The sequence below is a fragment of the Nannospalax galili genome, unplaced genomic scaffold (genome assembly GCF_000622305.1).
Source record: "Nannospalax galili isolate Female #2095 unplaced genomic scaffold, S.galili_v1.0 scaffold31, whole genome shotgun sequence".
NCBI lineage: Eukaryota > Metazoa > Chordata > Mammalia > Rodentia > Spalacidae > Nannospalax > Nannospalax galili.
This window is the reverse complement of record NW_008332149.1, coordinates 3,004,263-3,021,316: the sequence shown is the minus strand read 5'-3', so window position 1 is coordinate 3,021,316 and position 17,054 is coordinate 3,004,263. Positions and strand designations below refer to the sequence as shown.

Genomic DNA, 17,054 nt, shown 5'->3' with positions numbered 1-17,054 from the left:
ATACCTTAGCCGTCACTCCTCGGGTGCTGTCCACCTTTGTTGAGACAGGCGCTCTGGCTGGTCTCGATCTTCATCTCACAGGCCAGGTTAAGCGAGCTTCCTCCTGTCTCTGCCTCCCATCTTGCTGTAGCAGTGCTATCATTCAGGCATGTGCGGCGAGCCCAGCTTCTTCATGGGTTCTGAGGACCTGAATCTAGTTCCTCAAGCTCGTAGGGCAAGCACTCTAACCACTGAGAAATCTCCCCAGCCCTGAATGAATTTTTAATTATTTATTTACTTATATTTATTTTATGTGTATAAGTGTTATGCCTTCCCTTACGTAAGTGCACCTGTATCATGCAGTGCCCTTGGAGGGCAGAAGAGGGTGTAGAGTCCCTTGGAACTGGAGTTACACATGATTATTAGCTACCATGTGGGTGCTGGGATTTGAACCTGTGTCTTCTGCAAGAGCAGCCAGTGCTCTTAACTGCTGAGCCATCACCCCAGCCCTGAATGAATTTTTTTAAATATATATTGAATACTTGCTGTGTATTAAGTATTAAGCTGCATCATTATTCTCCAGTATTATTGTTTTGAAAAGTCATGAAAAGCTTCAGTCTTACCAGTAATTCCACAGAAGCATTGGAAGAGTGTGGCATCTTCACATGACTAAGAAGGTGATTCTTACAAATTTTCTTTAATATTTCGTGTTATTTGAGATCTTGATGAAAACAATTCATTTTTATATAAAATTAGGTTGACAGGCATGCATATATGTCACGTTTGGAGGAGGGTATTAAGATTTTTAAGGTGTCTGAAATGGATGCCTTCTGGCTTTTGCCTTCATCTTTCTGATCTCTACAGATGTGCAGTGGCTGTGGAATCAGGATGCTTCCCGAGACCTGCTGCTGGCCATCCACCCACCAAACTACATCGTGCTCTGGAATGCAGACACTGGCACCAAGCTCTGGAAGAAGAGCTATGCAGACAACATCCTTTCTTTTTCTTTTGACCCTTTTGATCCCTCACATTTAACTTGTAAGTAATGATTATTCGTAGAAAATAAGTTGCAGGTGGTACTAAAAGTATAATTAATGCGGTATACACAAAGTTCACATTATACATCAATGACTGAGTGGACAAAGTGAAGAAGCACATCTCGGTAGAGCTCAGGTTCTAACACACCTGACAGATCCTAATCCTGTCATCCATAGGAAATTTGGTACTTGGAAATATATGCCTTTCATGTACAAGACAGAATGAGCTCAAGGAGATCTTTCTTGCAGAAGTGGTTTTTGCTAGCATTTCATGTTTTTGATGTTTTCTGGATAAAATTATCTAAAAATGAGATTTGTTTGCAGCAGTGTTTGTATAGTTATATTACTTAGAAAATACTTGTTGGGCAGTTGTCCAACAGATACTTCTCTAGCTAGTGTTACTGTTCTGGAACCAAGAGATGAAAGAAAGTTCCTGGCTTCATAGCATTAGCATTCCAGTGAGAGGGAGTAGGGCATAACTGTGAGTGTGAACAGAATGAACCAATGCATTTCAGCATATTAAGGCGATGACTGGTATAGAGAAGATAGACCCAGATGAAGGAGGTGGGGGAATGGGGACCGACCGAGCTGTCAGGTTGCATTAAAGAGCTGTCGAAGCAGGCTTTGTTTGATAGTGGTCAGAAGTTGAAGGAGGCAAGGGAATTGGCTGTGGTCAGCAGTGTTCTCCCTGAATTCAAGGGATTCGGAGTTCTGATTTTATCCATCAGTATTTATTGAGAGAGACTGTGTGTGCATTTGTTTATGTTGAAAGAGAAAGGAAGATAAGCAGAATCTAAATGGCAAATGAAGTTAAAATGGGGAATGTGGCTATAAAATAACCGCCGTGTCTGGTGTGCAGGCCTGTCTCCATGTGGATGTGAACTTGTGCCCACACACTCACTTGTTCACTTGCTTGTTTGCTGACAAATGAACTGCTTTAAGAACACAGCCAGGGGCTGGCTCATTACAGTCAGTGAGGGAAGGCTGCACATGAGAAGGAAGCCAGTGGAACCTTGTAGTTCTGAAACCTGAAAGGATCCAAGGCATTAGGCTAACTTCATTCTGTTAACTCTGCATCTCTGTGATTTGGCTGGTGGAAACACTGCATTACATTTTTGGTTTTGTTTTGTTTCGAAGAAAGGTCTTGCTGTATAGCCCAGTCTGACCTTAAACCCACCCTTATGCCAGCCTTTCCAGGGCTGGGATTACAGGTGTCTACCACCACACCTGTTTTTGCTATATAAACGGTCACTGAATGTGCCAGGGCTGTCAGAACTCTGCCTTGATTTCTGTGCCTATAGCAGCCTCACTGACCTCCAGAACCTAGGCCAGATGAGGTTTCCCTGGCCATTCACCTCAGTGTTAGTCCTAATGTTGAGGAAGATGGTTTTTCTAACTCATAAGAAGGCATAAATTGTATCACTACACATAGTACTGAAATACGTCTGCTTTGTGGACAATGCCAAACATCTGTTGGCATTCTGATTTTTTAAAAAAATAAGGAAAAGAATACTCTTTGCTTATCAAATATCAGTTCAGGCTGATATTTTAAAAGAAAAAAGAAATTATTTAGACTGAATAGCTCAGGATAGTCATAAAAAATATAGTGTCATCAAATGAGCCTAGCTGATAGTGATATGCTGAGCTTGCACGTGGTATTCTGTGTGGATCTTACATTACCAAAAATGTTTTACTTTTGAAGCTACAGTATATAATGAGGAAGGTTTTTAATGAAAGTCTATGCACAGAACTTAACTGAAAGAATAAGTAATTCTCCAGTATCCTTTCAAAATAAGATATAACTGAGGTGCCCATCCTGGAGGCTTCTGATGAACTATAGCATTGCTCCTGTTTCTCTTCATGGGGTTACAGCTTCATAAGTGTCATCTCTGGGCTGTTAAGTGATCATTGTATTGGAATAGAACTCTGCCAAACTTGAGTAGACTTTAATCCAAGTTCTGCTTCTCTCAATCCAGTGCTCACCAGCGAGGGCATTGTATTCATCTCGGACTTCTCTCCGTCCAAGCCTCCCTCAGGCCCTGGGAAGAAAGTGTACATCTCCAGCCCACACTCCAGCCCAGCTCACAACAAGCTGGCTGCAGCCACAGGAGCCAAGAAGGCTCTTAATAAAGTCAAAATTCTAATCACTCAGGAGAAGCCTAGGTGAGTTCCAGCATAAGACTCTAGCACTCAGCTCTCCATTGTCTCTTAGGAAAGCATCATTTTTGGAGCTGCACTAAGATAACTTTATCACCTTTTCTTCTAGTTTTGAATTTACTAGAGGAAAACCTAATGCTTCTGTCTGGGCTCTGAAGAGATCCCACATTTCACATTATTTCTGTGTTCTGCTAGCTGTGCTCAACTACCCACTGATTTTCACACATTAAAATCGATCACTTCTGAGTTTCCTTCTGAAAATAGCAGATAATTTTAAAGTTGTGGTTATTTAATACATGCAAATTTGGGGGGAAGCTGGGTTTTCATTTTGATACATTCCCTTAATTAAGTACCGTGCAGTCTCTTTCAAGTCAGAAATAGGAGGCTGATTCTTGTACAGGTAATGACGCTGCCCAGCTAGATGGAAGCTGGCTCCTGAGAATGCTGTAGTATGAGGAAGAGGCTCTTAGCCTTGCTCGGATTTCACTCCCCGGCTGTCAAACAGGGTTAAAGTACTTTGTAGGCTTGTTTCAGAGATTAGTAGGCTGAATGATGTCAGCACAGCACTTTGTGGAGTAGATGATATGGTTGGTATATGCATTCATTTAGAACATGTGAGCTGATGTATTTAAGAAATTGTACCTGAGTATAATTTTAGGGAACTAATTTTATGCATTACAAATAGATTCCTGTTTTTTACTAGAGCTACAGTCATATTTTTACAGCTTTGGTGAATTTTCTGGGCATTCATTTTAAAGTAGCCTTTAATATGCCAGGATTATTCTGTTTAGACTGTGTGGATAATTAACTGAATTATATATGCTAAAATTAAAAATTGCACTCAAATACACTTTGAATTTGTGGGTAAATATTATTTGTATATATTAAACCATGGGCTGGTTTAGCTTAGAGTTAATTTATTTCCCACCCTATCCTGAGATGGTTTAAGAATGTTCCTTAATTACCTTAAGAGAACTTTTATTTTGTGTGAATTCCTTATTACAACAAATAATTGTTTGGCAGACTAAGGAGTTTTATGTTATGACTTATTTGCTTTGTTTTCTATTATACAAATCACAAGTTTCTTGATTATTGGAAAAATGCACCATTTATCTCTTTCAGTAGAACTGATCCGAGTGCTTTCACCTTAATTCACTTGTCTTACTCCAGTCCTGGGCATCTATACCATTCTCATGTTATAGATGAGGAAACCTGAGTCCCTTCTGTCAGATGTCCCCAGGCTGCCTGAGTGGCAGTCAGGACCTGATGCAGTACAGGCCCACTCTCCTCCTAGTCCTCTAAATTAACTGTATTTTAAATTTCAAACTTGTCAATATAATTATGTCAAAATATTATATATTCTACAAGCTTCGTGTTATAGTAACATGAAAGAATGTATAAGGGAGTAAAATACCCTCAATTTGTTTAGGACAGCACAAAAGTAACAAGGAGAGACTTGGAGAGGTGAACTTGTCCTAGGCCCCATGGATGGTCCAGTAACTCCTGGTTCAGTGAGCCTAATTCCCCTGAATGTTTTATATTTTAGTCCCAGGTCTTTATTTCAGCAGTCAGTCCCTCTGATTGCAAAGGAAAAGTAAAACTGTCTCGTGACCAATGCAGGGCTGTCACTATCTCACCATAGTCAGAGCCTGCACTGTTTAGCTTTGTCCACTTCAGAAATTTAGAAACACTGATGTCTACCCAACCCATACGATATTTTTTGCCTTAATTTGAATTCTGTCAATTAGTAGAGGTCTAAGTTTTGGATGTTAATCCATGTTGGTCATTTCAAGAAATAGTTGTTCATTCTCTTGGACAATTTTTATGTGGAAAGTACAAAATTAACTTCTTCATTAGCGTTTGGATGTGACTGTCTTGTACTGACGTTCATAGCAGTTCATCGCTGAATACTTTTTTTAGTGCTGAGTTCGTAACTCTCAACGATTGCCTCCAGTTGGCCTATCTACCTTCAAAAAGGAGTCACATGTTATTGCTTTATCCTCGAGAGATTTTAATCCTTGACCTTGAAGTGAATCAAACAGTGGGTGTGATCGCAATAGAACGAACAGGAGTTCCATTTCTGCAGGTATCTACATTTTATAATGTGTCCCTCAGTTATGAGTGTTACTTAGCAAGATCACAGTCTTGCAGAAACTATTTGTTCCCTTCTCTTTTCCATCAAAATAGAAGAGTTATTTTGTACTCCATATTTTTCTGTACTGCTCATTGGTTGACTTACCTAGAAATTGTCCTGATTGATCATGAAATATTTATTAAACTATTTAAGAGCCAGACATAGTAGCATGTGCCTCTAACCCCATCAGGAACCTGAGGCAGGAACACTGCCAGAAGCTCAAGGCCAGTCTGGGCTGCGTAGTGCGTTCTAGGCCAGCCATGGCTGCAAAACAAAGAAAAAATAATAACTTACATGGATAAGGCAGATTATATTTAGGACTGCAAATATATATATTTTTTTCCTTTTTGATTTTTTGAGGCAGTCTCCCTGTAGCCCCAGATGGCTAGCCTGGAAGTCACCATGTAAACTATCCCAGACTAGCCTCAGACAAAGAAAAAATAATAACTTACATGGATAAGGCAGATTATATTTAGGACTGTAAACTATCCCAGACTAGCCTCAGTCTCATAGCAATCTGCCTGCCTCTGCCTCTGCCTCCCAAGTGCTGGGATTAAAGGTGTGTGCCACCATAGCCCGGAGACTTGCAAATGGATTTTTTAAGTGTTTGTTTTTAAAGCTTAGAGAATATGTATGTTTTTGTTTCTTATTTTGCCCATATTCTCTAAATATGTTTTGAATTTCACAGTACTTGGTACTCTGTTGTACTATTAAAAACAAATACCTCTCTAGTGTCACTCCCTTAACGGAGATGCTGGATAGGCTGAGCAGGCTCCAGTGGCTGAACACGCAATAAGGGACATCTGGATACCCAAACTTGACTCGATAGGCCTTAACATATATGACAGAATACATGAAATCCAGTGGGTGTGTTGGGGGTGGGTTGCAAAAAAGGGAGAGGGCAAAATATGATTAAGATGTATTGTATGAAATGCACAAAGGTTCAATAAAGTTATATATTGAAAAAAAAGAAGTTAATATATAAAATAAATGCATCTCTGTTTTAAGGTGATACCCTGCTTTCAGCGTGATGGCTTGTTTTGCCTGCATGAAAACGGCTGTATAACCTTACGTGTTCGAAGGTCTTATAGTAGCGTTTTCACCCCTGCAAGTGATGTACCAGGTAAGTAATGTTAATTACAGCTTTCTTCAAAATTGTTTACAAAGCATCATGTGACAAATGCCAGTCAAGAAATAGTGTGGATGCTAGTCCTTATCTTGAGAAACTGTCAGAACATGTCCATAAGTGAGACATGAAACGGCACAAGCCTTCAGAAGGAATCTCTTGTGCAGCAGTGCCCCTCCTGCATGCAGCAGAGACCAGCATTTTGTCACTCCTTCCTGATCATAGCCACAGCCGCGTAAATGTCACCGTCTGTGAATATTTCCTCCTTGTGTCCAGGGTTGTGTGTCTTTATACCACCTTGACTTTTGCCCTGCCATAGTTTTCATTATAAAACAGCATAGGGTTAGTCAGTTTCCAAGGCACTAGGTTGTCAGATACATCTTTGGGGGATATAAACATTTTTGTGAAATGCTACAAACAGATGGAAGTGATTTTATAAAGCACAGGTGCTTTCAGACTTTGTATACTACTGTGTGTTACAGTCCCGGTGTGCTGTTCATCGATCCTTTTGCAAAGCATTCTTTAACAAACTTTAAAGAAGGTATCCTGTGTTATTTTAGAGATTAAACCGTGTCAGTCCTGTGAATTATCTTTATAATCTGAAGAAACTGGTAGCAATAAAAGGGACAGCTGCTCTTGTCACTGTGTGCTAGTGAAGGGCTGGCACCCTTGTGGTTGAGGCTTTGTTTGAACTGAGTCAGGCGGTAGTGATGTTACTGCACTTGAACCCAGACATTTAAAAGAAGGCAATTTTATGTTAAGATCCAGACCCTGTTCAGGAGCTTACCTATGATTTACGGAGCCAGTGCGATGCAATCAGGGTGACGAAAACTGTCCGGCCCTTCAGTATGGTGTGCTGTCCTGTCAATGAGAATGCAGCTGCCCTTGTAGTGAGCGATGGCAGGGTCATGATATGGGAGCTCAAGTCTGCCACGTGCAGTCGAAATGCACGCAACAGGTAAATGCATGCGTGGGGCTGGGTTTTGGTTTTGGTTTCCCATTTTTTTAAGTTAACAGAATCATAAAAAGAGTAACACTATTTTTTACAAAAAAATTTTTAAAGGACATAAAGCCTTAGATCACTAGTAATGGTGTGAGCTGGCAGCAGTTTGTCCTGTAACTAAGACTGGTAACTGTTACTATAGAAGAAATGTCCTGACCTGATGTCATAGTCTGAGTGCCTGATGTGCAGTGCTGGCTTGAGACCTATACAAACCGTCTAATCTTATGTCTTTGCAGTAGCTCTGGTGTGTCACCTTTGTATTCACCAGTGTCTTTCTGTGGAATTCCTGTAGGAGTGCGACAGAGCAAACTCCCAGACCTTTCCCTAGATAATATGATTGGTAAGCTTGTTCTGTTCCTCTAACCTGCTTGTTAGATAGTCTTTCTGAAGAGCAGAATTAAGAGTAACTGACGTGGCAATTATTATAAAGTCAACGTTAATACTCAAGAAGACTCAAATACAAAATTGTCTTTCTAAATCAGAAATCTAAAATATTGAAGCCTGAAAAGTCGGAAATAGCAGATAGGTGTTTAGTTGCTAGAAATGACATTCACAAGAGAGTGGTTTAAACAAGAGATGACCATGTCTAGACTTAGAGCTGCTCCTGAGCAGCCTCTACCTCCTCAGCCCTGTGGGCTCCCAGACCTCAACAGCTTCACATCAGTTGCATGCCCCCCCCCTCTCCACTATTTGTAAATCAAAATTCAACTCAAGTATTTCTGTACTCTAAGCCTTATTTAAATGTTCTTGCTTATGCATAGTGCCTAGTGGTGATCAGCCATCTTCTAATTGTGGTTGTAGTTCTGTTTCATCCAGTAGATCATGCTAAGTTCTGCAGAACTGGGACAGTGTCTGATTCAATTCTGTATCCCCAGGACTCAGCACAGGGCTTTGTTCTCTCTCTCTGATATGCATTAAAAGGAAGAAGCTAGCTGAGCGATACTGGAAAAAATAATTGACCTTTTTGACAGGAATTTTTTTATGTTGGTAATTCTTACTTTCAATGAATACTTAGAATTAACATATTCAGTCATTTACTTATTATGGGCCTAGTGTATACTAAAGGAAGAAAGAACTTGGCAGTTTTCAAGTATTAGGGAACTTGGAATTGTAAGACTATAAATATGCCAACCAATTTTGACATCTAATTCTTTTAAAATTGTAAATGTGTCTTATAAACAATGTTCTGAATCATTCTTCCATAATGTAGTTGAGAATGGTTGTTAGTGAGTTGTTTCATGTAAATGCTAGATAGATGATATACCAAGAACATTACCTTGTTAATCAGATTAATCAAATACTTTTTGAGTGCTTAATAACTACATTTACTGCTGTGCCAAATACATATTACATAGCCCTGCAATGTAGTTAATATTATCTCCATTTAAGGTATGTGGAAAATGAGTCCCAGAGAGGTTTAAAAACTTGCCCCACAATACACAGCAGAATATGTAAGCCCAGCAAGTAACCCATCTTTCCTGGCTCTGGAGCTGCACCTAGCAGTGCTGTGCAGTCTTGCCTGTTGCACTGTTGCCTGGGGCAAGACTCTGACCTCTCAAAGCCCTGGTTTTGTCAGGATTCCTCCAACTGTGGAGCCCTTTGCTTAAGTAAGGCTGCCCTTTAGTTTTCTCTCTTCACCTTTAGATCAATCAATCCCTATAGGAAGTATGGACACGCAAGATTTTCAAAATTCATCTCATCAGTAACAATTTTCTGAGTTGACCTTGTCTTAATATAAAATATAAAAATGAAAAGAATTATAAACACACGAACAAAACTAATCAGCAATATGAAACCCATAATAAACTGAAATTTTATGCTGCTTAGGTATCTAAGTGATATAAATTACAGTATTAAAGAAAAACAAATTATCAAGCTTTCTTAACAATATAGTTGATTTAAAAGTGTTAAATGTGGTGGCTCATGCCTTTAATCCCAGCACTTGGGAGGCAGAGGCAGGTGGATCTTTGTGAGTTCAAGGCCTGCCTGGTCTACATAGTGACTTCTAGGACAGCTGGGGCTACAGGGAGACCCTGTCTCAAAAAGAAAAAAACAAAAGTGTTAGATAAATAAAGTTTGTCACTTGAAAACATTTTAATTAAACTTTTAACTTGAAATTCACTGTGTACTTAATGATAATTGAAAGCAATTCAGTTAAATATAGAGACTGATTTATATTCATTGGATAAAGGCTGTAGCTTACTAAGGCCTAAATCTGCCCTGCCTCATGAATTGCCTCTTATGGAAAATACTTGAAAAATGTGACCGTTCCCATGAGTCAACTCTAAGCTTATAGTGCTGGTTTGCGTGGTATCTACCTGTTGAACCTCCTTTTCCTTAATAGCCTACCTATTGGTATCAACTATATGGCCAATCCTAAGGGATCATTTTAATTAGATTAAATTAATGATTATTTTTTTATGAATTCCACAGGCTTCAAAATAGCATTACTAAAATAAGTTTATAGCTTCAAAGGACTATATTCATAGTCCTATTACCTACCCACTCTTAATAACTATATTTCATAGTGTATAGGTGTTGCTGTATGTATGTATGTATTCATATATATTTTCATTATGTACTTTTGGCTAATCCACTATTTAATACTGGGTTATATGAAGGAAGTTTGTATACCTTTTTTACTGGACAGTTTTGATTTTATAATTTTTGCTGGATGATTTGTTCAATTTGTACAAACAATACGTATGAAAATAATACCATTTAATTCTTAACTATCAAGCTGGGCATGGTGGCACAAACCTAGAATTCCAAGACTTGGGGGTGAAGGCAAAAGGGGTGAGTTCAAGGTCATCTTTGGCCAAATAGTAAGTTCAAGGCTGGCCTGGGCTTCATGAGATCCTGTCTCAAAACAAAAAGACACCTTTCTATAACGACAGTTTATATGCTACATATATTTCTTACTGATACAGTTATATTATTTTACAAGGATAAAGTATTTAATTGTAAACCCTAAATTTTGTAGATATATTTACACATTAAAATTTCTTACTAGAAATTCTGGGTTCTTTGAATGTGTTTTTTGTGATTACCGATTTCAAGTGCCTTACGAAGTTCCTTGGGCTGAAAAGTAGCCCTACAGAAAGGTACTAAAGTAGGAATGTGTTCTAGCGTCCCACTCTACAGAATGTGTTCTCTAAGCCAGGCAGGCCTCCTGCCTGCTTCTGAAAGCCTCATTGAGTGCCTTCATTCCAGGAGCCTCAGATGAAGCGGTGTTTCTTAGAACATAGGTTCCTGATTCTGGGTAGCAGTACCTGGAGTTGGAGTTGTCAGTGGTGTGATTTAAGTCTGGTGGGCGACTGTGGCTCCATCATGACCCTGCTAGGTCCAGCCCCCCGATAGATGCCTCACACCTTTGCCTCTAGACCTGATGAGCATATCTAGATATTTAAGGTCAGCTTACGTTGTGATTAATACACTTGTATTTTTGATGACATATCAGGGCAGAGTGCTATTGCTGGGGAAGAGCATCCCAAACTCTCCACCCTGCAGGAAGTGCACCTCAAATTCCTGCTGACAGGACTGTTCTCAGGACTTCCCTCTCCCCAGTTTGCTATCCGTATGTGCCCTCCACTGACCACAAAAAACATTAAGATGTATCAGCCACTCCTTGCTGTTGGTGAGTACTTGGCCTATTCCTTTTTGAAACTCATTTTGTAAGATATTTAGGCTTCCTAATTTCTAGAAAATCCTATATTGTCTTTGAGTATGCTTTAAAAGAAGAAATAGTTGAGAAAAGTTGTATAAATATTCCTCTTCACATATTTTTCTTTTTTTCCTATCCTGTTACTCTTACTGCCTTAATTTTAATTGTTGTGAATCGTTCTACTTGACTCCTATCAGCACATCTCTGAAGGATCGGGGAAATAGTGTAGTCCTCACATGATGCTCAGTCCAGAGTGTATTGCCTGCATGTATGTGAGTGTGCCCATGTCGTACAGTGCTGCAGAGGTCAGAAGAGGGCTTTGGATTCCCCTGGAACTGGGGTTAAGGATAGTTTGTAGCCACCATGTGGGTGCTGAGAATCTGCAAGAGCAGTCAGTGCTCTTAACCACTGAGCCATCTCCCCAGCCCCCAGCCAGTCCAGGATTTCTTATCTCTTCTTGGAACACTCCAGTCTTTTAATGTGCATGTCATTTTGTATTAGGCCTCCGTTAACTAATAGTGTAGTCAGAGTTAATAGTATAATGATAGTGATGTTCTTCTTCAGCCCTGTTTAAACAGGTCATGGTTTCTGTAAACTAAGATTTGCTTTTTGCTTTGCTCATTTGTTTACTTATTTTAGCACTGAGAATTGACCCTCAGGCCTCAAACATTCTAGGCAAGCATTCTACCACTGAGCTTTATCCACCACCCTTTTTCTTTTCCTTTTAAAATTTGAGATGGTGCCACTAAGTTTACCAGCTTGGCCTTGAGTTCATTCTATGACCTTGAACTTATAATTCTCCTACCTCAACCTCCCAGGTACCTGGGATGTCACTGAATGTTTATGTGAATAGGCAGAAAAAAGTGGGCTTCAGCTGTTGTTTTGCATTGGTTTCATAGTAATGGGGTCAGCCTGTGAACCTCGCTTCCTTTACAGAGAAAGCCAAAGATAAGTCTAAGTATGTAAAGTTTGAATAGCTCTAAACATTTCAGAACTGGTCTGTTTGTCTGAAACAGTGCCCATTTCCCCCTCTGATGTTATTGTTTGGCTTCTGACTCTCTCTCTAGGTCTGTAGACTTGTGGCTAGTGGTTCCTTTTCTTTCCTAAATGAAAGCCTGACCACATCGGTGGCCAACGTGTCTCATTTAGCTTTGTGGCTGACTCAGGAGTGCTAACAACTCTTTTGGGTATTGTCTTGGGTTTTGTTTATTTGGTTTTTCCTGTATCTTCTTTGACTATCTTCTGAAAGTGATTTGAATTTGAAGATTCAGTAATATTTCTAGATTTATATAAATACAGATAAATGTGAAATTTTTGCTTTGGAAGCCATGTATCTTTAACATCATACTGAGGTTTTACTTAGGATTCATTAGTGTACATTGTCCCTAATGTAGGCATAGTGTTGTCTGTGTAACTTGTCATTTAGGATTTTGTTCATTTCTGGGGGAAAATTACTCCCTGTTAAAACTATATAATTAAGAGCTCTGTCACGGTCTGATATTTCCACTGTACTAGTAGAAAGTGAATGGAATCATTTTCTGACTTTAGTATGACAAGATAAAAGTGAGGACTATAAGTCCATGCCTGAAGTGGTGCAGTGTCCCTGGGGAGACAGCAGAGTCACTTCTTCTTTTATGCCTGCAGTGCAGTAGATCATAGGTCAGCTCAGTAGGTCATAGGTCAGCTCAGTAGGTCATAGGTCAGCTCAGTAGGTCATAGGTCAGCGCAGTAGGTCATAGGTCAGCTCAGTAGATCATAGGTCAGCGCAGTAGATCATAGGTCAGCGCAGTAGATCATAGGTCAGCTCAGTAGATCATAGGTCAGCACAGTAGGTCATAGGTCAGCGCAGTAGATCATAGGTCAGCGCAGTAGGTCATAGGTCAGCACAGTAGATCATAGGTTAGCAACATCAAAATTTGCAGAATGTAGCAATCATTTGACTATTGTGAAGATCTATTAAAGTGAAAATTTTAATAATAAATCTGCTTTCTTGAAACCATAAGTTGCTACAATATAATGGATGATAAATGTAAACAACCATAACTTTCTTCTAGAATAGTTATATAGAAAATTTCTGGAGATTTATTTAGGAAATAAGCTAAAATTGGAGTTTGCTTGTCATTTTTACTTCCATTCTGTGGCTTTGTATGAATCTTCTTTCAATCAGGTCCATGAGAAAGTAATTCTCCAAGCAGTTGTGCTGCTCACTTTCCTTTCTGAAATTATAAAAATATTTTAGAGATTAGAACTTCTTAACTCTGTCCACGTCTTTCCTCCTTAAATTTTAGACATAACTACCTGGGCCTAAGAAACCAAAATCTATAGGAACAGCTATGACTCTGAAGTGTCTTACAGTGAGAACAGAAATGCTGATTCGCTACATTAATACCAGTGGTCACGTGCTGATTTGTGCCCAGTGCTGTGCTCAGTGCTTCACACACAATTTTTCTTTCAACTTCTAACAGATTTTCTGCTATTCCCTGTTTAAAGAGGTAAAAGCATGGATTCAGTATTGGGCAAACAGTTTAGCCAGAGTATGAGCCAAAGTCTCATTAACTGAAGAAGTCACATTTAACCACCCTAATTTATTATCTTGTCATGACTTAATAGGACACAAAACACAATTCCAAACTCTGGTAAATAAGTTCAATTTGGTTGCCTTTCAAAGGGCCAGCTGTAATAAACATCTGAATCTCAAAAAATATAAACTCTCACATGTTGAAAAGTTTAAGAAAGTGTTATTTCAATTATTATATGTGTTGATTTATGTTTTTAAATCTTTTAGAAAAATTTCAGAGGATATGAAATTAGAACCAGCTTTGATAAAGAGGCAAATGGAAACAGTCACTTTTTAAGCACTCTTCTTGGATTCCTTGTGTGCAAGATAAATGTAAAATGATTCCAGTCTTGGGAAAAGACTTCTTGGAAAAAGTTGGCCCTTTTCCTAAACCAGTGCTCTTCTGTCACATCGTCCGACAGGTACAAGTAGCGGCTCTGTGCTTGTGTACCACCTGACCAGCGGTCTGCTGCACAAGGAGCTGAGTGTCCACTCCTGTGAAGTCAAGTGAGTACGACTGTGACAGGGAGATTGAACGTCAGAGGGGGTCTTGCTGACTTCTCTGCACTGAGGGTCCTACAGGGGTGTGTGTGGTAACTATGTGCTTGTGTTTGAATAATAGTGAGTGCCTAGCTAATGGCTAATTAAAAGTGGATGCTGTTTGCTTTGCAAAGGATATTGCTACATTTCTGGATTTCTCTAACGTCCAGGTTACTTTCTCACTGGCGATTGCTATGTGGCCAGCTTCACTTCTCAGTTTGATGATCTGCCGGTAGGACTGCTTGGGAGAGACTTGAAGTCATTTTAATTGTCAGTGAGCCTTATTTGTTTCTTTGAATTCTATCAGGAAAGACCCAAAATAGAAAACATTTCTCTGATTCTGCAGCATGATCTGTGGATGAGACTAGTATGTGTGAGTGTGGGGTGTGCAGAGGTCTGAGAGAAGACGAAGCTAGGAGGCGAGTACCTCTTGCTTTCTACTGTAAAGTGCGTGTTTTAGATAGGCCCCACGGTATTATTTGGTGAATGCGAAACTATTTCCCTTTTCTGTCTATGAATAATACACTATGAAGTTACAAGTACATGTATATATAAAATCTCTAGTATTTTGATGACCTTTTAATGACAGTATAAAGGGCACTTCCTGTATTCTGTACATTGTATACTTGTTTAGTCTTATGTGTACATTGAAGTGTTAGTGAATCTAGTTCAGAGTAAATCTATTTGGACAGGACAAGGCCTCCCTTCAGAGATAGCCTGGGGTGCTGGGAGTGTAGGTCAGTGGTAGAGTACTTGCCTGGCACATATGAGGCCCCAGCACCACAAAAACCAAGTCAAACAAAAACTAGCCTATTGCTTCTCACATTGCCTCAGTTTGTTACAACTACAGATTGTTCTGTGGTGCAGCAGAGTGACTATTGCTCTCTTATTTTGTGCCCTTCCAGCGTCTCTGCAAATACATTTACGTGGAATAGTAAGGTACTCAAAGCAGCAGGCTCATGGGGTATAGCAGCTTCCTGTCTATCTGACTTCAGGGTCTGCAGTCTGCCACCACTGTCTGTCTGTCTCTCTCTCTCTCTCTCTCTCTCTCTCTCTCTCTCTCTCTCTCTCTGCCACCACTGCTTATGTCTCCTTCTTCTCTTTCATCTACCTTTTATCCTGATCTTTGTGTGGTGTTATCTTTTATGGCTGCCATTGACCACTCAGAGCTCTCCACCTAACCTGTACTTGTAAAGATATGTTCAACCTGAGCACTTTGTGCCCATCATGTTACTGACTGCCCCGCATCCCGAGAATGGGTCTGTCAGTTTCCCATTGACAGACCAAAAAACTGAGAGGTACAAAGCCTGCGAAGGAGGTGGATAGAATTCATCACTGACTTTTTAAGCTTCAGATCCTGAGCTCTTTACTTGTAGTTATGGTATTTGTGCTAGATCTCCTGTTGGAAAATGCTCATTGGATTAAGAATCATAGTGATAATAAAATAATAAAAATATTGACCGAGGGGCTGGAGAGATGGCTCAGTGGTTAAGAGCACTGGCTATTCCTGGAGAGGACCTGGGTTTGGTTCCCAGCACCCACATGGCAGCTAACAGCTGTCCATAACTCCAGTTCCAGGGGATCTGATGCCCTTTTCTGACCTCTGTGGGTATTGCATGACAAGGATGCACTTACATACATGCAGGCAATACATTCAGATACATAAAATATAAATAATAAATAAAATATTTTTAAAAAAATGTTGACTGAGCCAAGAATCATGTTGAGTGCTTCTCGAAAATCAAGCGCATTGCCATTTTCTTTCTAAATACTGAAACCTTCAGTAAGTAGTTTGACTATAATAAGTAGCAAAGTGTTAAGTTCTCACCTGGATCAGTCAGGCTGTGCAGATCACTATAGATGTGACTTGCACATGCAGCGATTGTGTTAGCTGGGCACTGAACACCCTGAGGGGTGTGCTGCTCCCTCGGAGGAGAGTTGCAAACGATCGCATGCAGATGCTTCATTTTTTATGTAAATTTTCCCACTTCATTGCCATTTTGAAAGTTATTCATTTTATATTCAGAGATGCTGCCCAAGAGGATGCTAAACCCTGTTGTCTTTATGCTTCAATTAATGTGATTTTAGTATTATAATTAAACCATTATGAAAATTTCACAGATGTGTTATAAAAAAGTCCGAACCAATTAGCAATAAACCGAAGTAGTCTAGATTTTCAGATGCAAATGAAGGGTAACTTTTAGAAAGTTGTTTTACTTGATTATGAATCTTACATATACAAGTGGCCAGGAACTGTGTAACTACAGACAGTTTGAGTGGCATTATGTGTGTCTGTGTGTCTTTGTGTGTGTGTGTGTGTGTGAGAGAGAGAGAGAGAGACAGAGACAGAGAGACAGAGACAGAGAGAAACAATGTTGATGCTCTACAGATATCAATTGAGCATTTTCTATGAACCTATAATTAAAGCCTTTAGTGTTTATAACCCTGTGGCAGATACTTAGAAGGAACAAAGTAGAATGGTTAATTCTGTTATATAATTAGTTTGTATCTTTTTCCAGGGGACTGAGTTTAAAGCAGTATGTCCCATTTCTGTAGAAAATAGTGAAAATAGTTTATATGGACATGGATTGGCTCAATATTACTTTGATTACATTGAGTTATTTGTGGTAAGCAAAATGGTCTCTGTTTGCCCAGTAAATTTATGGATGAATATCAGGATTAAGGGGTTTCAGAAATGGGTGCTTCTACCCCACCCCTGCCATCCTTGTTCAGAAGTAGTTTCCTGTCATGAACACATAGGACTCAGAACCCAAGATGCTGGGTGATAAAGTCTATGATTACAGTTGTTCAATGGCTAGGAATTGTATAGAGACATAGAAACAGAGGGGAGACAGAG

The 17,054-nt window shown here is 39.6% G+C and overlaps 1 protein-coding gene across 2 annotated transcripts in view; it reads left to right on the top strand.

Moving 5' to 3' along the window:
• Positions 1-17,054, top strand: part of Wdr11 (WD repeat domain 11) — a 51,256-nt gene that overhangs the window by 3,075 nt on the left and 31,127 nt on the right. Inside the window, exons 4-11 of one of the 2 annotated variants that reach the window (XM_029560736.1) lie at positions 844-1,017; positions 2,993-3,179; positions 5,094-5,259; positions 6,316-6,430; positions 7,196-7,391; positions 7,676-7,776; positions 10,897-11,073; positions 14,080-14,164. In XM_029560736.1, coding sequence (XP_029416596.1) covers positions 844-1,017; positions 2,993-3,179; positions 5,094-5,259; positions 6,316-6,430; positions 7,196-7,391; positions 7,676-7,776; positions 10,897-11,073; positions 14,080-14,164 — 1,201 coding nt within the window. Of the gene's footprint in view, positions 1-843; positions 1,018-2,992; positions 3,180-5,093; positions 5,260-6,315; positions 6,431-7,195; positions 7,392-7,672; positions 7,777-10,896; positions 11,074-14,079; positions 14,165-17,054 lie in introns of both variants that reach the window. The other variant, XM_008827292.3, reaches the window with a different exon arrangement.